This window comes from Leucopleurus acutus (assembly GCF_964270905.1).
Source record: "Leucopleurus acutus genome assembly, chromosome: 6".
Taxonomy (NCBI): Eukaryota; Metazoa; Chordata; class Mammalia; order Artiodactyla; family Delphinidae; genus Leucopleurus; species Leucopleurus acutus.
The window spans coordinates 45,061,147-45,083,574 of record NC_139149.1 but is presented as its reverse complement, the minus strand read 5'-3'; the positions used below and the strand labels follow the sequence as shown (position 1 = coordinate 45,083,574).

Genomic DNA, 22,428 nt, shown 5'->3' with positions numbered 1-22,428 from the left:
GTGTTTGGTTTTCTGCAGTTGGAATATGATATGGTTAGTTTTTTGTTTTGTGTTTCTTACTTAACCTGCTTGGTATTCTCTGATCTTCCCGGATATGTGGTTTGGTGTCTGACATTAATTTTGTAAAGTTCTTGGCCTTTATACTTCAAATATTTCTTCTGTTTCATTCTCTCTTTTTTATCCTGGTATTCCAATTATATGTCATATCTTTTGAAATTGCCCCATGGGTCTTAGATGTTCTGTTTATTTTTTTCTCATTATTTTTCTCTTTGCATTTCAGTTTTTGGAAGTCGCTATTGACCTATTGATTTTTAATTGAAGTATAGTTGATTTACAATTTTGTGTTAATTTCAGGTGTACAGCAAAGTGATTCAGTTTTATATATATATGTGTGTGTGTGTGTGTGTGTGTGTGTGTGTATATATATATATATATATATATTTATCTGTGTTTTTTTCAATCTGAAAAAGACAACCTTTTCCCTTTTAGGTCATTACAAAATATTGACTATAGCTCCCTATGCTACACAGTGGGACCCTGTTGGTTATCTATTTTATGTATAGTAGTATGTAAATGTTAATCTCAAACACTTAATTTATCCCTCCCCCTTCTTTCCCTTTTGGTAACCATAAGTTTGTTTTCTATGTCTGTGGGCCTATTTTTGTTTTGTATATAAGTTCATTTGTGTCTTTTTTTTTTTTAGATTCTATATATAAATGATATCATATGGCATTTTTCTTTCTCTGTCTGGCTTACTTCACTTATTATGATAATCTGTAGGTCCATCCATTTTGCTGCACATGGCATTATTTCCTTCTTTTTTATGGCTGAGTAATATTCCATTGTATATATATACCACATCTTCTTTATCTGTTCATCTGTCGGCGGACATTTAGGTTTCTTCCATGTCTTGGCTATTGTAAATAGTGCTGTAATGAACATTGGGGTGCATGTAAATTTTTGAATTATTGTTTTCTCCAGATATATGCCCAGGAATAGGATTGCAGGATCATATGGTAGCTCTATTTTTAGTTTTTTAAAGTTACCTCCATATAGTTCTCCATAAATGAGTGTTTTTTATTTGGAATATTTTCTTTTGATTCTTTTTTAGAGTTTTCATCTCTCTGCTTGCATCACTTATCTGTTCTTACATGTTACCTACTTTATTTAGTAAAGCTCTTAACACACTAATCATAGTTATTATATTATAAATTACCAGACTGATCTGGCATATCTGAGTTCTGATGACTGATTTTCTCTTTAGAGTGTGTTTTTTTGTTTTTCCTTTTGGCATGCCTAGTAATTCTTGGTTGAAGGTGAGACAGGTAAATAGGTAATAGGATTTCAGTGTGAGGATTTATGTTAATCTGGCTAGTAGTTGAGCTGTGTTTAGTGTTCACTATAGTGTTAGGCATCAGAGATTTCAAATTCTTCCTTAATTTTGTCTCTCCTCTTGCCTTTGGGCTTCCCTGTTTACTTTTCCTCAGAAAGAATCTATGTCTTGAAGCTCCTTCATTGGCAACCCACTATTATACTGGAGCCCCATTGCTGTGGTGGAAAGGTAGGGGGAGCAGAAACATTCAATAATTTTATGATTAAATCTCAGTCCTTTTTGGGGCAGTGTCTCTGAGCTGTCACCTTCACAAGTATTTCTGCACTAGCATAGCTTTTTAATTTCTCCCTTAGGTGAGACAGGGAGACTAGACGGGGCTGGAGAGGGAGGAATGCCCTCCTCCAGCTGGACTAATGCTCAGGGAAAGTCTTTCCCCAGGGAGATTATACCTTTGTTATGAACAAGACTCTTGGGTATATTTCACAATTATTATTCTTCCTTTTTTTCTGCCAGAGCCAGTAGAAGATCTTTCTCAGATCTTCATCATGAGAACCTGGTTGGGTTTCTGGACATAAAGCCCATAAATATGTGAGGGAACCCCTGAGAAGTGTGGCCCCCAGGAATTTCTCCTCTCACACTAGTCCTCCCTCAGCTTACAGCAAATTGTCAAAGTTATTGTGTGAGTGTTTCTAACAGTTTATGGCTCCAGTACCTTCTGCTCTAAGTAAGCAGGTATCAACCGTGTCTGTCTGGATGAACCCTTCAGATTTGGAGGTAATGTTTTGCCCTGAAACCTCAATTCTCTGATAGGTCCAAGAAAAGTCAGTGATTTTTAGTTTATCCAGATTTTTAATTATAAGGATGGAGGTGATGACTTCCGACCTCATTACATGTTAGATCTGAAACTGAAAGTCATCAATTCTTCCATGTTTAACATTTATAATTCCCAGTCTAAGTGAAGATGTAGAGAATGTGGTCAGTGTGAGGATGAATGAAAACAAAAGGAACAGTGACTACATAAGATGGTAGAGTTGTGATATTGACAAGCTGGAAAAAGCATGAATTTAACCAAAGGTAATATAAAAGAGATAGACTTAAGTTTCTGCCCTTGAGTTCAAAACACATTTTTCAGGGATAGGAAAGGATAGCTGATCTTTAACAATGACATCCATGAAAAAGATCTGTGGCTTCAGTCATCATTTAGACTGTCATGAATCAACAGTGGGGATCAGCTTCCAAAGTAATTAAAGCATTGGTTCGGCTAAGTGCTTATGGGTATCAAATAAGAGTAAAACCTCAAATGCATTGGGTTAAACTACTTTCTTTATTAAAGAACTTTTTAGAATCTTTAATGTGCTCAAGTTCATCAGGATTTTCCATGAGGATAAAGAACCTGTAGCATTTGCCAAATTTATTTGACCATTGATCTGTTTCTGAATTCTGGCTCTGACATTTAATAGTTGTGAAACACTGGGTAAGATATGTGACCTCCAAGGATCTTAGTGTTCTCTTTTCTAGAACAGGAATAATAATGATTATTTCACAGTCTTTCTATGACAGTTAGATGAGAGTAATGTTTGAAAACGCTTGTCATATTGCTGGGCACATAAGAAGCTCTGAGTAAATGTTAAAAGTTTCCTTCAAGTTTTTTTTTTTTTTTAAATTTCCGGCCATTACCTTGAAAAAGGTAGTTAGGAATAGGTCATATTTAGAACATCTAGCAACTAATATGATTTAGTCATTTACTAATCAACACATTGGTCTAGGAACAACCCTTGATTATTGGTCATGCCGATGTCAGGAGGGTGCCAGGTGATGGGCAAAGGCAGTGGTGGACACTCAGGGAGAGATTTAGAACCATGACTTTTTATCAGTTATAGGGAAACTATTTTAATACACAGTGTATCTATGTTAGTATATACCTGACCCCTGTCAGCCCTGTACACAGCATATGACAGTATGTTCAGGTAAGAACGTTTGATAGTGTAAAGCTACTCAATACAATGTTATATGATGAACCAGAGAAGTTTATTCCAGAAAAGAGAAGACTTGGGTGGTGGAGGTGGGCATGAAAGCTGTCTTCAAATATCTGAAGAGTGTCAGGTAGAAGAGAAACTAGACTTGTTCTGGGTGGTTCCAGAGGGTTCAATCAAGCACAACTGATGTGTGAAAGCTTTAGGGCATGAAAGTTCACCTCCATACAGGGATAAGTTTTCAGAACTCAGAGCAGTTCAAGCACGGCTGAATTCTCCATTATTTAACGATATTCGAAAAGAGAATAGTCAAGTGCCTGGAATGGGTGTTGTGGAAGAGATTCAACTATTGAACAGTTGGAGTCATAGATTCAGCTCAAAGATCCCTTCATCCCTGAGCATCTTTGATTCTATGACCAAGAGGCAGGAGTCTCAGTGGTAATTCTGTTATTTCTGTGAGTTACTTATATACATTATGTCAAGTTTATTCCCCTCTTTAGCCTTGAAAATAAAATGAGAGCATGAAACTACATGAGTTAACTAGAAACATAAGCTGCTGGTACGATAAACCTCTTTACGCCTGAGGGCTACTAACCCAAAGAGAGACAAATAAATGCAGCGTGTACGTATCACAGAGATGTACACAGTAACCCAAACCTATCTGAGGTCAGCTCATTTTTAAGAAGCCTGTTTAAATATTTCAAGTTTTCTTAATTCAATACATTAACCATATATTTTAGTTACATATTAATGTCAATTAATTTAGTGAACAAGGAACCAGAGAGAAGAGGTAGAGCTGGGAAAAAGGAAGGTAATTGGCAGAAGGATGTTCTCTTTTTTATGCCTGGCTCTTTTGCCTCTCTTTATGTCTTAACTTCTGCTTCATGAAACTTTCCACTCCTATGAGGTTTGAGTTTTTCATCTATAAATGGAGTGGGTTGGGTAAGATACTTTGTTTATTCGTTTAATTAAACATTTATGAAGTGTGTCCGTGGTGGCAGGCATTGCACTAGTTCTCTGTGATGCAGAGACACACGTCCTGGCTTGCCCTTAGGTGCTCTGAGTTCACGTCAAGTCAGTGACAAGACGGCTATGATCCTGGGCTGCCAACATTGTCTTTAAAAAGCTCCTCACTGGACTCAGCCTGAAATGATTTGCTTCGCTCATATCAAATGAATGACTGTGAAAGACTGTGAACACAGGAATGCTCCACCTATACACATATTCTTATTATCCAAAAGCCTGTGCACAGAGTGCGAGGGATTAGAAATGAGAAAGGAAACAAATCACTGTTTCATTTCCACGAATTTCCCCTTAAGGATGACTATGAGTTCTGAGCCCTGTCATTCTCTTACGCACTTTTTTCTTCTCCTTCAGGATTTTGGATGGAAGAAGTGGCAAGTCGTTGCTTAAAATTTGTTGCAAAAGTGAGCCTCAGGCATGAATTTTATTGTCAGCCATAGCATCTCTTGAGAACATAGCCTGGGAGACGTTACCCTTTAAATTATGTTTCTTACTGTAGATAGTAAAAACTAAGTATAACCTTTAGGCTTTTAACTCTTTCCCTCAAAACCAGCCTTTCACAGAGGTTGCTAGGACTTCTCTATCCCTTTAGTCTTTCTGAACCTTGACTTTTATTGAGGATGTATTGGTTTTATTAGGCAGCTCATTTTTTAAAATTAAAACTGCAAACAAGTATAACGTTGCAAGTCTATCCATGAACACCAGACTAAAGAATGTTATTAACCATGGGAATTCAACATTGGGATATTGTAAAGTATAAGAAGTGAAGACCAACCTATCAGAAAAAAAATTTTTTAAATCAAACATGGGAAGGTGGAATGCATTAAAAGGTGGCCTGTGACTATACTATTAGTTACCTGTTCCCCTGGGATTTCTATTAAATAGAAAAGCTCTACAGGAAATTTGGTCCCTTATTTGACTAATAGCTGTTTAGTCCCTGTGATTTGGTTCGGTCGTGAATAGTGCTATATTTTTATAAAGGGTGGATCGTGTTTAAGAACATAGGCTCTGACCCAGACTTTCTTGGTTTAGATGCTGGCTCCTGGCTCTGTCCCTTACTAGATAGATGACTAGATGGTGCCTAGATTTCCTCTTCTGTAAAATGGTGACAACCAGAATACCTATCTCAAAGATTGTTGCGAAGATTAAAGGGCTATTGCTTTCAGAGCTCATTGACCAATCTTGGTACACAGTAAGTGCTAGCGCGTGTTGGTTATTATTATTACTACTTTTATTTTTAAATTATTACTGTTTTTCCAGAAATTTATTTATTCACAGTCTTTAAGTTCTTAAGTAATATGAATAATGAAAAAAACATTGTCCTCCAAGAGTTACTGCCTTTTATTTTTCCTTGTTTAGGTGTGTGTTGGAGGTTAGAAAGTGTAGTATTACTTATCAGAATGTGTACCAGAATCACCCAGGTGTTTGTTTATAGTGCATCTTCTGGACTTCAACCAAGTTAGAATATCTGGGAGTACAGTCTAGAAACCTAGATTTTAAAGGACGTGCCCAGAATATTCTGAGGCAAACTGAATGTTGAAGATGACTGAGTAACGCAGGCATAGCCCCTTTTGCTTAATCACAGCAACAGGTCCGTTTCTAGAGCATATATTAGACACCAGCCGCTGAGATCTCTGGATAGGATCTCCTTAAACCCTCATAAGAGGCCTCTGATTAAAGGATTTGCCCAAGAGCTACTGGTGAGGGGGCACCTTGAGGGATAGGGTGGGGTCTACCCGGCCAGAATCTAGGGCTCCTAAACACGCCAAGCGCATCACATTCTGTCTGATCACGTGCTCCTCCTCTGTGGAGGCTTTCTGCTCTGGGAAATCCGAGCCAGAATATTCACCTCCAAATCAGTGTCAGCTGACTTTTAAAACTCTCTACGTGAAGACTGTATTAGCCAATGTGTAGTTTACTGAGAGGTTCTGTCCAGTGAGCAACCGGGAGGGTGACGTTGAGAACACTGAGCACAGTCTTCTGTGGCACCACACAGCTGCTTTTTTTGGTTTTGCTTTGTTTTGTTTTTTGCGGTACGCGGGCCTCTCACTGCTGTGGCCTCTCCCGTTGCGGGGCACAGGCTCCGGACGCGCAGGCCCAGCGGCCACGGCCCACGGGCCCAGCCGCTTCGCGGCACGCGGGACCCTCCCGGACCGGGGCACGAACCCACGTCCACTGCACCGACAGGCGGACTCCCAACCACTGCGCCACCAGGGAAGCCCCACAGAGCTGCTTTTATTTCACTTTCTAACAAACTCTGCCTGTTTGCCAGTAGGTGGCGTCTTCGAAAGCCATACCACAATCCTACACCGTGGAAAACCCGACTCTTAGATCCTGAATCCCTAATACTTAATTTAAATAGATAAAAGCAGATTTGTAAAAGAAGGACAAGAAAGGGATCCGAGATACATTCAAATGAATTTTATTGTCACATTCTAATACCAGAAACCTCTACTGCCAACTCAAATCTTGTGTATATAACATAGACTGTGAACTAGGTGGTGTGCTTGCCCCTGTAGAAGTACAAAAACAAATCACGCAAAGCCTGCAAGTATCCAACAATATATTAATAAATAGCGTTGTTGCTATTATTCGGCTCTCACTACGTATCAAGCACTGTACCGAGTGATCCACATATATTTTGTCACATAATTTAATCTCAAAAACTCCATGAGGTAGGCATTCTCCAGATGTTCTGAAGTTCTGAAAGTTCCAGACATGGGGGAAAGAATACTCCAAGACATGCAAACGGGAGTCACGTGTGGTACCACAGAATACTTCTCTGTGGCAAGGGTAGAAACAAGAATGGGGCCATTTGGGGTGATCAACCTGGAAAGTAGCTGTATTGTGTTACAAGGAACTGGTACTGAATATGGCAAGCAGTGGAGCAATGGGCAAAAACTGAGTTTCTCTGTGTGTGAATGAACATTTGCTGTGAAGCACATAATGTACTTGGAATTTGCAATATTATCATTTGGAGTTGGGAGACAGAGAATTGAAGACTGGAGGTGGGCAACCAGGTAGAAGACTATTACTATGGTCCACATCAACAATTCCTAGAACCTACATTTACCTTGCTGTGCAGACCCCACAGAGCGAGTGTGCTGTTCTTCTACATTTCTCTGAGTCTGATGACTTCTTTTTATTTTATTTTATTTTAATTAATTTATTTATTTATTTATTTTTGGCTGTGTTGGGTCTTCGTTGTCTGGTCTTTGTTGCTGCCCGTGGGCTTTCTCTAGTTGTGGCCAGCGGGGGCTACTCTTCGTTGTGGTGTGTGGCCTTCTCATTGCGGTGGCTTCTCTTGTTGCGGAGCACGGCCTCTAGGCACACGGGCTTCAGTAGCTGTGGCACACGGGCTTCAGTAGTTGTGGCACACGGGCTCATTAGTTGTGGCTCGCGGGCTCTAGAGCACAGGCTCAGTAGTTGTGGCTCGTGGGATCTAGGAGCTCAGGCTGCAGTAGTTATGGCGCATGGGCTTAGTTGCTCCATGGCATGTGCAATCTTCCTGGAACAGGGCTCGAACCCGTGTCGCCTGCATTGGCAGGCGGATTCTTAACCACTGTGCCACCAGGAAAGTCCCCAGATGGTTTCTGAAGTACATTTCCTGTTTGGCTTCAAGTTTCGGGGTGCAGGGGGGTGAATAAGCTAATCAATAAATAGAGCTTTCAAATCATTGCTCTCCTCATCTAAACGTCAGAAGAATCTGCACAGCTGTCCAGTGTTCCTCATTTGGATTCAACACAAAGGATTTACAAGAAATTCTAATCTCTCTGCAGATGTATTTCACTCATTGATAGTGTGTGAATTTTTCCTGCTTACCCTGAAACAGTCTTCTGAGCTAAGTTACCAGAGGCATCTTTGAGGAGATTATATTTGTTCATGGTCACATCACATCACCTTTGTACAAAAGCAGAGATGACTTGTTTTTTCTTTTTTTTCCTGAAGGAAAAATGTGTTTAATTATTTTGTTGCCTTTCTCCTCTGAAAAACAATATGTTGCCTTAAACTCCTAGTGACATTCAGAATAGTTCAGGAGGGATGCTGCGCAGTGATATGACTTTCATACAGCTCTGCTTCCCCTGGAGGATGATAAAATGCTTTCAAACTACCAAAGAGTGTGTATGCAGTTAAAAACTTTCTTTCTGTGGTTTTATAAACATCTTCACAAATTCCTTTTATTATCTAACATATATGGAGTGTCCGTGAATAAAGAAACCATTCTTTCTATTAAAGTGCATCAAGAAAAATCCCACTGTAAGTAAGACAGGATTATTATAATTGCCTGGCTAAAAGCTCTCGAGAGCCCAGCTCATCGGGGACACTCCTTCGTGCATCTAGGAGAGTATACTCTTAAAATTATGGCCAACAGAGTGCAATGATTTCATTCCATGGGGCTTCCCCTTCCTTACCTGTGCGATTGCTCTGCAAGGGTCTCAAACATAATTCATTCTCAACTGCAAGGATTGATGTGTAAGAGAGATCTAGGGGTCAAGGTTTTCATAGTCACCTGTTATTTTATACATTTTTAGGATCAGTTTCTTTACATTTTTAGGATCAGTTTCCACCAAGCCAATGCACTGGGGTATTTGTAGTGGCCACAGGCTGGTGCTCACACACTAATCCCAATTCAAGACAGGAAGGATGAAGCCATGGTGTGTGTTATTAGATGGAACAGATGCCACCATTGTTTGCAATGACCCTCTACAACAAATCGTTCTAAAGTGTGTCAATGACTGAAGTTTTCCCAGGGACTACAGGAAGGGATAGGACTGAAGCTACATTAGATCTAAAGTCAATGTATGTGTGTCAGTCTCGGGAGCAGCCCACGCATTGCCTCCTACTGAGTGAAAAAGAGCTTTCAGTGATCTAATGATACCTATCTCAGAAGTCAAATTTCAGCGTTTGGTTTGTAAAAAAAAAAAACTATGCATATGTAGATAAGATAGGTGTGGTCCTGTTCCTTCTCTCTCAGATAACAATAAAAATAATATCTCCTCTTCATGGTTCTCTCCTATGTGCCAACCTTGTGCCTGGCACCTTGTACATATTAACTTGCTTTTTACTGTTACACGACAAGGGCTGTGTTACCATTCTTATTAATATGAAGGAATGGGCTCAGGTAGGTTAAGTGACTTTTCCAAAGCTACATGGCTAGCAGTCATAATAATAATAATATAACTAAGTAACGATAAAACAATAAACAAAAAAGAAACAAGTGTGAATGAATATCTATTATGCCACACGGTGCTAAACAGTTTCCCTGGATTAACACATTCAGCTTTTACAATTCTAGGAGGAATATTATATTAGAATCTATCTTTTACTGATGGGAGACCTGAATCTCTTCAAAAGGTAGGCATCTGCTAATGTCTGGTTTTTGTTTGTTTGTCCTATAGTCCCTCTCATTGTCTTTGCCCATTTTTCTGCTCAGGAGTGGACACCTGTCCCAGGCCTGGCAACTGGAGGATTCTATCCCCCAAGTCACAACAACTGGCTCGGGAGTTAACCCATGCCCCAAAGTGGCCCAATGAAGGCCATCCCAGGGACTTGGGCTGGAATTAATGGGAAAGAAATGTTCCTGTTTCATATTTTTTTTTTTTTTTTAGGAGTTTATTAGTTTATTTATTTATTTTTGGCTGTGTTGGGTCTTCGTTTCTGTGCGAGGGCTTTCTCTAGTTGTGGCGAGCGGGGGCCACTCTTCATCGCGGTGCGCGGGCCTCTCACTATCACAGCCTCTCTTGTTGTGGAGCACAGGCTCCAGACGCGCAGGCTCAGTAGTTGCGGCTCACGGGCCCAGCCGCTCCGCGGCATGTGGGATCTTCCCGGACCGGGGCATGAACCCGTGTCCCCTGCATTGGCAGGCGGATTCTCAACCACTGCGCCACTAGGGAAGCCCCCTGTTTCATATTAATAATTATCTTGATAATGTAAACTTAGGGTTGCCGGAGAAGTATTTGCTATGACCTTGGGAGAATTTACCTGAGAAACAAGCCACTATAGAGCAAAGTAGAACAATGAGAGAGAGAGAGAGAGAGAGAGAGAGAGAGAGAGAGAGAGAGAGAGAGAGAAACGAAACTTTCCAGAAGCCAGAATAATTCTCCTTTCTGTGGAATTTGTTTTGAATTGACTCTCATTTTCAACCAGTGAAACATTATATATCAAAGAAATGGACACCAAGAGTGAAAGGTAGATTATAGACCTTAAAATGTGGGATTGGATAACTAGGAGTGATGAGAAGAAATGAGAATTCTCTCATTCCTGATTGTGAAACTGACCATCATTGCTCTAAACTGTCCCCTCAAATCTTGATTAGGACCATTTCCTACTAAAGATTGAATTTTAGAAAACTTGATAGAAAAATATCAGGATGTTTGAGAGTTTATAATTTTCTTATAGTTTTTAGCAAACTGCTACAGATTCAGTCAAACCTGTACTGATGGACAGATGAGTGAGAAGAAAATACAACCTTATTATGAGAGTATGAGAGGTCTTCTTGGCCAGTAGGAAGCAATCCAAGATGATTAAAATTCAAAAATATATATCCCACAAATAGTTGGAAAAGCTGAATTTTCTGCCCCAAGGCAGTCAATGAAAATGAAAGCAGAGAAACAAGAAACTCAGTGTATTAGTTTCTTATTACTGCTGTAACAAATAGTCACACATTTAATAGCTTAAAGCAGCACAAATTTATTCTCTTTCAGTTCTGGATGTTGGAAGTCTAAAATCAAGGTGCTGGCAGGGCTGTACTCCATTCAGAGGCTTTGTATTCCATTTCCTTGCCCTTTTCAGCTTTTAGAGATGATTCATGTTTCTTACCTCACGATCCCTTCCTTGTATGACTCCAACCTCTTGCTTTCCTGTGACATCTATTGTGACATCGCATTTCACCTTCTTACCTCTTTTTTTTCAGGGCCCTTGTGATTATTACATTGGATTCAATCTGATAATCCAGGATAATCTCCTTATCTCAAAATCCTTAATTTAATCATGTCTGCAAAGTCCCATTTACCCTGTAAGGTAATGATTCACAGGGTATGGGAATTAGGGGCTTGGACACCTTTGCGGGGTGGTCATCTTCCAGCCTATCACACTCAGCTGGAAATCTTATGGGACCTAGGAAAAAGTTTCACCCAAATACCTCCTAATCGTCACCTTCCTTGGAATGGAGAGAGAAAGGTTACCTGTGACACTGTTTAAATCCTAGGATCCAAACAAGTGCAAAGCCAATTCTGGACTTTCTAGTGAAATGATCTGTTAAATCCAGAGTTTAAGATTTTTTGAATTGAGTTTCTGTAATCTGCGACCCAAACATGCCTGATTTGTACACTGGCTCAGGGTCACAAAACAGCAGAGCAAGGGCTTCCCTGGTGGCGCAGTGGTTGGGAGTCCGCCTGCCGATGCAGGGGACACGGGTTCGTGCCCCGGTCCGGGAAGATCCCACATGCTGTGGAGCGGCTGGGCCCGTGAGCCATGGCCGCTGGGCCTGCGTGTCCGGAGCCTGTGCTCCACAACGGGAGAGGCCACAACTGTGAGAGGCCCGTGTACCGCAAAAAAAAAACCAACAAAAAAACAAACAGCAGAGCAAGATTTCATGCCAGGTCATCTGATGACCGAGTCCAACCTCTTGATCATTATAGGGGTCGCTGATGATAATGCTTATTTGCCCTTTATTTGAGGGGGGGCCTCTTAATTCTTGGTTCGTGCTCTCACTCCCACCTGCCTGCCTTGGCCACAGGGATTTACATTGTGGCTTCTTATTCAGGGCTACACTCTCTTCTAATCCTCACCAAATTCCTAGCCTGTTTCTTCCAGTACTTTTAAAAATATGGTAAACAGTGACTCACTGAGAAGCTAGGCCCCAGATTCTAGGGCTGCAAAGACATGTATCTTTCCTGGGGTATAAGAAAGACTTTGTCTTTAGAGAGATAACTAACTATCCCCTTCCAACCAATCCCATCCCCAAGACTGGAAAGCATGCTTTTAGTAAAAAACAGTTGAATTTTTAAATTTTGTTACATTAAATTCTTAAACCTCAAGTGTTACCCACAGACTTCACTACTGGCTGCCTGGAAGACACCATCCTTTGCTTCAAGACCTTATATTGCCCAAATGACAGCTATTGCTTCAAGCTAGGCTTAAATATAAACACAAGGTACGAAGATGGCATAAGATAATCAACTTAATCTAATTTATGCAAGGTGGTAGGCAATTATTGTTTTTCGAAGTGAAATATATGATTACTGATTGATTTTATGATGTTATAATATTTTGTATTTCTGTAACAGTTCACTTTAGCTGGGCTGTCCCGTCAATTTGGAATGTTAGTCCCTTAAGTGAACCAAATCAGGTTATCCTGGCTCCTTAGCTGGACCTAATATAGCCTTAAGATTCATCATTTGGCATTTGACAAGTGAAATGTGGGTATCTGCATAATGTAATTTTGATACTTTTTAAGTTCCCATGTGAAAATTCTTTCATTATCATATTTTGTTATAGATTTCAGAATGGTTATATTTATATAATATCTTTTACCATTTAGAATAATAACTAGGGAAAAAACATAAATACTCCAGTAAATTCTCTTTTAAAAAAGTCATATTTCATGCAGTGAAAATTATGCAATGTTTTTTTTTTTTTTTTTTTTCCTGCGGTACGTGGGCCTCTCACTGTTGTGGCCTCTCCCGTTGCGGAGTGCAGGCTCTGGACCCGCAGGCTCAGCGGCCATGGCTCACGGGCCCAGCCGCTCTGCGGCATGTGGGATCTTCCTGGACCGGGGCACAAACCCGTGTCCCCTGCATTGGCAGGCAGACTCTCAACCACTGCGCCACCAGGGAAGCCCATATGCAATGGTATTTTGAATTGAGGATCCTTAATGCAAATTCAAACACACTTTACAAATCGTAGGTTGTTACAGTCAATGGGTGACAACATACCTTTTAATAGATAAAATACCCTGTGTTTTATTTGGTTGTTAGACTCATTTTGGCGCTAAATGGTTTTTGTGTTGCCGTCTACTTGTAGGAAAACTTATACACGTTACAAAACATTTTACCTGGCCTTTTATAGAAGTGAACACACTGGTTAGCCGAGGCTGATAGAAGTCTGGATCATTTTTCTATATTTCTAAATCTGAAATAATTCTAATGCCCCCCAAAAATGTCAAAGCAAGGCATTAGAAAAAAGATGATCCTCCCCCCACCCCCAAATTTTAATCCCCATAAAAACTAAGCTATAGGTACAAGTTGCAAGTTGCTATATGGTCATAGCAATCTAAGAGTATGAGAGAGAAACAAAACTTTGCTGTGTCCCTGAAGTACTTGGCAGTCTCAAGGGAACTGACAGATGTTGGAGACAGGATTTCAAAGCTAATGTGAGCACTTCTACATTTTTATGTTATTGCTGGGCATTCGGTTGAATTAGTACTATTTCCTGCCCTTCTGGATCTCACAATCTAGTATGTCCCCATACTTTCCTAGCTTTGGTGTTAGTCTCTGCATCCTCCCATCTGATTCCCCCTATATTTTCTTCTTGCCCTAGATCCTGGGCTGTTCTAACTCTAAGTTAGTGGGGGTGGATCGACCTGGCCCTGAAGCTCCAGGTTCTGATTTTTGAATTAAGAGAATAGCTCTGTTATTTCTGATGGGAAGGAAACTCCCTGACCCTCCCAACCCTGTCCTCAGCAGCTGGGGTGTCTGTCTTGGGAAGGCCTTGATGACACCTCAGGCCTTCTGTTGCCCTTTCCTGGCTAGAGCTACTTCTGCTGCTGAGGCGGTTAATTCATCAGGCTGGAGCCCAGTGGGTTCTCTGGCCCAAGGAAACACTAGCACCCCGACCAGATGGCTCTTGGCTTCATCTAAGCTGCAAACTCTCAACAGTAGGTTTACCAGCTGTGTGACCTTCAGCAAGTTTCTTAATCTCTCTGTGTTTAATTTTTCTATTCTGCAAAATGAGGCTAATAATAGCACCTTCCTTACACTGCTGTTTTGAAGATCAAATGTGTTACTATTTGTGAAGCATTTGAACAGTGCCTAACATATAATAAATCCTATATGAAAGTTTGTTAAAAAAAAATAAAAACAAACAAAAGAAGAGCATTAGGATATGCCACTCCAAAATATGTCTCTTTGGCATAAGGATTATTTTGAGCTAATTATTTTTGAGAAACTGCAGACACTGGAGAAGCTCAGAAAATAGAAAGTTATCTTTTGTAAGGGAAATTGGCACTTATAAAGGAGATCTCCCTTTGTAAGGGTGTCTCCCTCTCGGTACCAGGAAGAGAAGGATAACTCTAAAACATAACAGAATCTTGTCAATGGAGAAGGCAGCCACTTAAATCTGCATAACACACCATACCCTTGTTGACTGTGGTTTTCCTGGAAACCTCTAACTGGCCTCCTCTGTTCCACCCCCAGCACACACCTTTCTCTTTTGTCTTTAGCTGGAGATGATATTTACGGGAGTGGCTTAGGCCATCTTAGGGAGTTACTAGGTTTCCCTGGGTCTCTCCCATGTATACATGAGGCATATTTGTTAAATTAATTAGACAAGGAGGCCATTGGACTAATGTGGCTCTAGTGCCTGGTGGCCTACATAAGCAAACCAAAATAAAAGCGTATATATTCCTCACGCTTCCGAGATCAAAATGCTAAGGACAACCAGTCACAAACAGCCAACTAGGTTTTAAGCTGTAGTCAATCAATAATTTCCTTACTTTGCTTCTGCCTTTTCTCTATAAAAGTCTCCCCATTTCCTGTCCCATACAGTGCTCCTAGCCACTTCCGGTTTAACATTACCCAGTTAGAATTGATTTTTGCTCAAAAAAATCTCTTAAAATTTTTAATATACCTCAATTTACCTTTTAACAACATATTAATAAATGTCTGTTCCCTTTTCTCTTGTTAATCTATCTTTTATTACAGGGATCTCAGACAAGAACTCAGAAGAAGGTAGAAGGAAAGTTAATTTTCCTCCTGTGCAGAAACAAACAAACAAATAATCAGTGTGTTGGGAGGAGAAGAGTTAGTGATGACAAGGGAGAGAAGTCTAGGATCATAGAGATATCCTCCAAGTATGTGGGGAAAGGGGATGGGACCAGAGTGCCTTGTATTTGTCGTCCCTGATATAGACCCTAATGCATTCAGCCCTAGACACAGGTTTAAAGATGATAAATGTGCAATTACTCTCAAACCTCTATTCTTCTTCCCTTTAGAAAAGATCTTAAATGTATTCTCTAGGGAGTAACATTTATTCATTTATTCAACAGTAATTTTTTTTCTCTATTCAGTACCTACCTATTTCAAGGCAGATGCTACATGCTGGGGACACATGTAAGTAAGTTAACCATGGTCTCTGCCCAGAAAAGGCTTAGATTCTAGTTGGTGAGAGACATTACGCAGATAACTGTGTAATTACTTATTTAATCACAACTGTGAAGAGCACTCTGAAGGAGAAAGATAATGTGTAACAGGAGTCCCATCCTAATCCTGTGGGTCAGGGAAAGTGTCTTTAAAGAAATGGTATTTCAGAGGAGCTGGTTAGGCCAGGGGTTTGGCCTTGAGGAAGAGAAGGGCGTTCCAAGCTGAGGGAGCAACATGGGCAAAGGCTCTGGAATCATTTTGCACTAGATGAGATTCAACAAAGAAAAGAATTAATGTCTTACTTTAAGAAGGAAGGAACGGTAGGTGGCAGATGTTTTATATAATCACCTGTTTCCCCCAAAGGCAGACAGTGTGGGTGCCTTATAATTTTACCAGCACCATGAAACAACAGTAGGGAATATTGAAAATAATTTTGATTGAGGGAAGGGAAGATTTCATGGAGGCAATTATACTAGGGTTTTACAGGATGGGTTGAGCTACAATAGACATGAATAAACTAGAGGATAAGAAGCTATAGACCAAATAAATCACTGAAATGTAAAATGTTTGGTATTAGCAAGATGGCAGAATTTATGCTTGTATTTTCTTAGATCTACTTCTCTGGGCTCCCGCAAGCATACCGTGGAATCCACTGCCAGAGCCACTTACAATAAAGTTGTCCTGTTTACAGGTTTTTGATAAGCTGTTTTTATTCTTTAATAAATAAGAAAAGAGGCCATTGTCCATTACAAAATAGCTGAGGTTGTACTTGAACAAAATCTGTTTGGAAATGTTAAGCTGGTTACACAGAACTAATATGCCTCAAGGTGGTCATTCTCTCTGGATTAAAGCTGTGGAACAATTGTGGCTCCTGTTACAAGGAAAATGACAAAGGGTCATTATGAAAAGGGACAAAAATCTCTGTTCCCAGAGGGGGATTGACAAGCTGAAAGTCCCCCTGTACATGCCAACACAAAAGGCTGATTGCCTCGGATTGTTTGTTTATGTAAATCAAAAGGCTGCCATTAATTCTGCAAGTGGGACTGCTGAGCAACAAAGAAGGTGGTGATTGGCCAGATTCTCGCTCATGGGTTGGTGGCAAATCTGACAAATTCTATTACTTTTGTGCTATGCTCTATCTGCACACCTTCAGGAAAAGAAGCTTGTTATTATGCACTAAGGAATCATTTGTGTCCTTAGAGTAAGAGCTGGATTTGAAGGCAAGAGAACTTCTCAAGGATCTTCCCCAAAGCTCTCTCCAAGTCGGACTCAACTGTACATCATGACAGACGTTCCAGTGACATTCAGTCAGGTTGAGTGTAATGGGGATACACCCCCTGAAAACGGTCAACAAAAAATCACTAAAATCACGGAAAAAGCAAGTGATATGGATGGCACCCCACCATACTGCAGGGTAGAATCTAGTCTTGAAGATGAACCCACGAAAGGAAGTCAGGAGAAAAGTGAAAAGTTACAAGAGAACATACTGCTCCACTCGTCCGTGGATGAGAAGATTCTAAAAGGTAAAGCATTTTCCTCTTCTATAATTTGCTTGATTTGATTTGTAAACTCACTCAGGAATCTTTGGGTGAACTGTTATGACAGGAATAAGCTGTACATCCTCCCACCCTTGCCCATGCCCAAATGCAGTCCCTTATCCTACAGGGGCTGCAGAGTATAAGGACTAAACCTCTACCCTGGGTCAAATCCAGGCTCATTTATTTGATAGCTCTGTGACCCTAGACAACTTTCTTGGCTTCCCGAAGCCTTGGTTTTCTCATTAGAAGAAGGCAGAATAATAGTTCTGATATTTGTACAGTTGTTGTGAAAATTACTGTTGGTTAAATGTTAACTACTGTTATTTATTATTATATGGACAGCACCATTATTATTCACTCAGAAGAAATTCATAAATTCAACTTTTCTTTCTAAATCTACCTGCAAGTGTCTGAATTCGTGGTACTATAAACTTACATAGACATTAAAGGAGAGGTTACCGTTATGCTTATACATAAAAGGAATCAGTGAAGAAATGAGTTGGAAGAATGAAATAGTTATTTTTAGTGACCACAAAAATCAAAGACCTCGACCTTGTTAGAGTCTTCATTGGTAATTTATTTATCTTAGACTACTTAAATGTTAAAATATTAATCTTGTGGGGGGTTTTCTTCCCAGAAAAACCAGAAGAGAATCTCTATATTGCTCATAAGGCTATCACAGATCTTTCTCTCCAAGAAACGAGTGTTGACGAAATGACATTCAGAGAAGGTAAGAGGAACTTCCATTTTGTACACAGAAATTGTTTGATGGAATGTGGAAGACAGTTTTTGCATGGGATGTTACGTGAGTGTGGTATTGAAAAAGCAATCCAGGTAATGCTTTCAAAAACTCAAAGCTGCTATAGGCAGATAAGGGAGTCTGGATTTATCTGTGGGTTCCACCTGGGAAAGCATTACACACTCTTCAAGACTGAGACTGCATGGATCGGTAAAACTGATTGGCACGCTTTGACCTGATGATATGATATCTGCGTCTTAATAAGTTAGTCTACTAAATAAACCTTTCCTTTTGATTAAGTGTCTTCAAATCTATGTCAGGCGCCTTGCAAGATGTAAACATTTCAAAAATGGGTTTATCTTAAAAGTTTACCATTGGCATACTGTTTAAAATAATCTTATAAATTTATTTATCTATAGGAAAATTCTAGGCCTCTGCTGTAAGCACAAAATGGTTACCTAATTCTTGTCAAAGAACTCTTCCAGGTGATGAAGTTAATTTTACTTGTGTTCTTTCAGAAAAATGGGAGAAGAAAAAGAACATTGATTTTTAAATGACTGTATTATTTTTCAAATAAACTCAAGAGTCTAAGAGACACAAAATCTTTTAGACTTCTAAGGAGACACCTACATTCAAACAATTTCAAAATAAAGTGGAAGATAAAAATCTACCAGTTAATCATTCATATCCTCTCTTGCAGCCATACACATCTTATCTCAAAATTGAAGTCAGCTTGGTAGACCTAAGTGATTTAGCTTAGTTAGGACTTTAACAAGTAAAACATTGAAGAGATTATTGGTTGAAATATTAGAACATCACACAAAATAGTAGATGCCTAGGAGGATAAGGTTGTTGGCAGTTTCCTGGGTTCGTCCCCTTTGCCTGGACACCTCTCAGACTGTCTGCTGACTACATACGGTGGTCCACTGTGTAGTCACTCAAAGAAGAATGTAGTAAGCAACAGTCACTGTCAAGCTCTTACATTATCACAGATAATTTATAAGACCTAAACCGCATGAAATGGACTAAATAACCTCTCACCCTAACCCTTCTACTGCCAATGAGCAAGCGAATTCTGAGAGGCAGGGATCTCAACCTTTCAACTAGAGCCCCTTTCAAATTTGTGATCAGAAAGTCACTGGAGACAATAGTTTTCTATGATCTTTCATTTCCTTCAAATAAAGAATAAAAGCAGTCTGGATTTTTAAAGTGGATGATCTCAGGGTGAGTTTTTCCCTGCATGAATCCTTTTGTGTTTGGTGGAACATGTTCCTCCTGTAGGGTTAGAAGGACACATTTTGGTGTTTTTTATTTTCACAATGGCAAACAGCTATAAAGTCCCAAAGAGAATACTCCTGAGTTGAAAAATAAGAAGATGTTAAAATACTTAGAATTATAATTTAAAGTCAAGAAGTAATTTCATGCATGACAACTCCATGCCCAAGTCACGAATATGAGTAAAAAGATCAGTTTCTTTGGTTCTTATGGAAAAGAAGAAAACAAAACAAAGCTTAAAATTATAGCAAACATTCGAATACATATTTATTTATGATGTAAAAAACACTGACTGGATGCCAGTGGCCTGATAGGAGTTGTGCACAGCTAATGAGGAGAGATGAACCACCTCCACTTCTATCTCTTTGTGTAAGTTTACAATCTGATTCCTATAGTTGGGAGAACAAAACGAAAAGAGAATGAAAAATCTCTGATGGAAATGGACTTGTCAACATCTTTCAGTGAAAATAGGAAATTGTGGAGGAGAAGGGCAAAGAGGAACAGTGCCTCTCGCTTTATATAAAGACTGTTATGGTATTGAAAGGGAATAGTGAACGCAACCCTGAGTCATGTGCACTGCAGGCTGAAGCTTCCCACAGAAGTCCTTCAGGGCTGAAAGCTCTGAGAACAACCTCTACTCTCCTATTATTAATTCATTTTTTTCATGCTCAATAAATATTATTGAGGATATGCTGATAGGATGTGTTTGAAAAGTGAAATTTGCAATGAATTAAATGAGCCTCTTACAAGTCACTGCATGGTACCAAACAACTTAAGTTAATTAGTTGTCGGTTAAGGACATGTCGAAAATAATAGGCTAACCTAACACTCTGTAGATATGACCTCAACATGATTTTTAAATCTTGACTCACTAGAAATCAGTGGCAGATCTTAGGCTATAGAGTGTGTCCTTTCGTGGACTTGATGCGTCCATTAGCCCAGCACATGACTCTTGGCCATCTGTACTCCTCCTCCATAGCTGGTACTTTAGGACATGAGAACTCTGAGAAGCATGGTGGTAAACACTGAATTTGCTACTCTGAGTGTGACCAGTCACTGGCAGTCATTATTTCATTATTTTTACTGTTGGAAGAAAGCCTTTTTTCTAACTTTCCTTGAGGAGTGTGTGTGTGTGTGTGTGTGTGTGTGTGTGTGTGTGTGTGTGTGTGCGCGCGTGTGTAGGAGCTAGGTCCAAATATTTTTTAATATATTCACATATCCACTCGTGACAGGCTAGACAGGATTTTTAAAAGTGTGTCTCAGGGAATACCAGTATCACTAGATACAGTAGTCCACACCAAAAATGTTCCATGGTCAAATGAGGTTGGGTTGCTGGATGCTAATATCCATTAGTATTTTAAAGGCTTGGATAAATTCTGAAGAGGCTTACTTCATTGTGCTTAATGTAGTGTCTTCCAAGCTAATTTGATGGTGTAGCCTGTTTTATTGTGTAAAACATATTAATAACCCATAAAACAATATCCCATAAAATGTTTGGTGGAAAACGATTGTCCAGAAATATAATCTGGAGAATCTGTGGTATTTTGAAATCTCTACACGTATCAATTGCCAATTGATTTTGCTACAGGACATCAGTGGGAGAAGATTCCTTTGAGCAGCAGTTACCAAGAACCAAGTAGACGAAAGGAAAGGATTGCTGAACAACCTTTAGGAGAGAGAGAAGATGAGGATCTGAAGAACAAAACTCAACATCAGGCAATGGAAATTGAATGGCTAGGATTTCGGAAACCAAGCCAAGCTGATGTGTTACATTCTAAGCATGATGAGGAGCAAGAGGTTTGGGATGAAGAAATTAATAATGATGATGATGATGATTGCAAAGATGATGAAGATGAAGTTCGAGTGATAGAACTTAAGAAAAAAAATGAAGAGGGTTCTCAGTTAAAAGAGGAAGGCGATGCAAGTGAGGACTCCCCACTGAACAGCCCCAGTTCCCAACCTGTCACACCTGATGAGCAGCCAACCTTCGGGAAGAAGGGTGATATTTCCAGAAATGCTTATTCAAGATACAATACGATATCCTATCGGAAAATCAGAAAGGGGAACACCAAGCAAAGAATTGATGAATTCGAGTCTATGATGCATTTATAAACTAACTGGAACTGAGAAGTTCTCATGCCCACTAAAGCAAAAGCTAATTCTCTTTTCCTGAGATGCATCTTTGTATGCCTTGAGTCATCCCCTATAAAGAAGTGGAAGCTTAATCTCTGTTTCACTGCAGAATAATGTGGAAATAACCCTAGGCAAAACTCAGTCTGGTAACCTCAAATCAAAAAGCTTTAGATTCATTCTTGGATATTTGCTTTTTAAATCCTCACTAATATAGCCTGTGTGCTAAGCACTAAACAGTTTGACTTTAGAAGTAGCAATGCTGGGAAATGTAGTCATCAAATGAAAGAGGACTATTTGAAATGAAATGTATTTCTTTTGGTGTCTTTCTTCCTGAGGGTGATAGAAAGTCTGGTATCAAATCTCTCTTTCTTTAAAACGTGGTTTTATAGACTCTGGCAATAAACTTTCCAAAATACTTTGCCTTTCCTATTATCTTCAGATTTTAAGTTGTTTTTCTTGGCATGTACAGAGTGAAATTCTGTATAGGCTGCCTTCCTAGGTGTTACCATTCACTGAATTTTCTCACTAGAGGGGCTGAGCAATTGTCAGTCAGGAAAATTCTGTTTACTAAATGTTGGCTTTATGTTCTCAAGATGAATTAAATCCATTGTGAGATTGCCACAGGGAGGGGCTGGAAGATTGGTGGGCAATTGACTAGAGTTATATCAGATAGATTATTTCTGAGACTGAAAATAAAATCTCGTCTAGCACAGTTAATGTCATTAAACATGAAAATGACAGCTTTAGCACAATTTTAAGAAAATACCCCTCTCTATTACTACACTTTCTCCTATTAAGAGTATCTCAGAATAATTTTCTTTCCTTAGAAACCTGAGACAACTCTAGTCATAACTGTACTAGTTACTATGAAAATGGAAATAATTATCTTAGAATATTTTCAAAGTAGAGTGTGAGCATGTATTTTTAGTGAGAAAGCTCTGATGGTTGTTGGGAATATATAATTTACTGGACCTCAGCCCAAATCAGGATGCTTAAAATTGTGCTTGTGAAGCTTCACTCAAACCAATGTGTCAAATAATGTATTGAATATTTA

The 22,428-nt window shown here is 39.5% G+C and overlaps 1 protein-coding gene across 2 annotated transcripts; it reads left to right on the top strand.

The window, feature by feature from the left end:
* Positions 1-16,947: 16,947 nt before the first annotated feature.
* ERMN (ermin) lies at positions 16,948-21,353 on the top strand (the record flags this gene model as incomplete). 2 transcript variants are annotated; one of them, XM_082841093.1, is made up of 3 exons in its annotated part: positions 16,948-17,212; positions 17,865-17,957; positions 20,830-21,353. In XM_082841093.1, the coding sequence occupies 3 exons, from the start codon at positions 16,972-16,974 to the stop codon at positions 21,351-21,353; spliced, it is 858 nt and encodes a 285-aa protein (XP_082697219.1). The 2 variants fall into 2 exon arrangements, with proteins under 2 accessions (XP_082697219.1, XP_082697218.1); XM_082841092.1 differs by having other exon boundaries at positions 16,972-17,212; positions 17,925-17,957.
* Between the last annotated feature and the right edge of the window lie 1,075 nt (positions 21,354-22,428).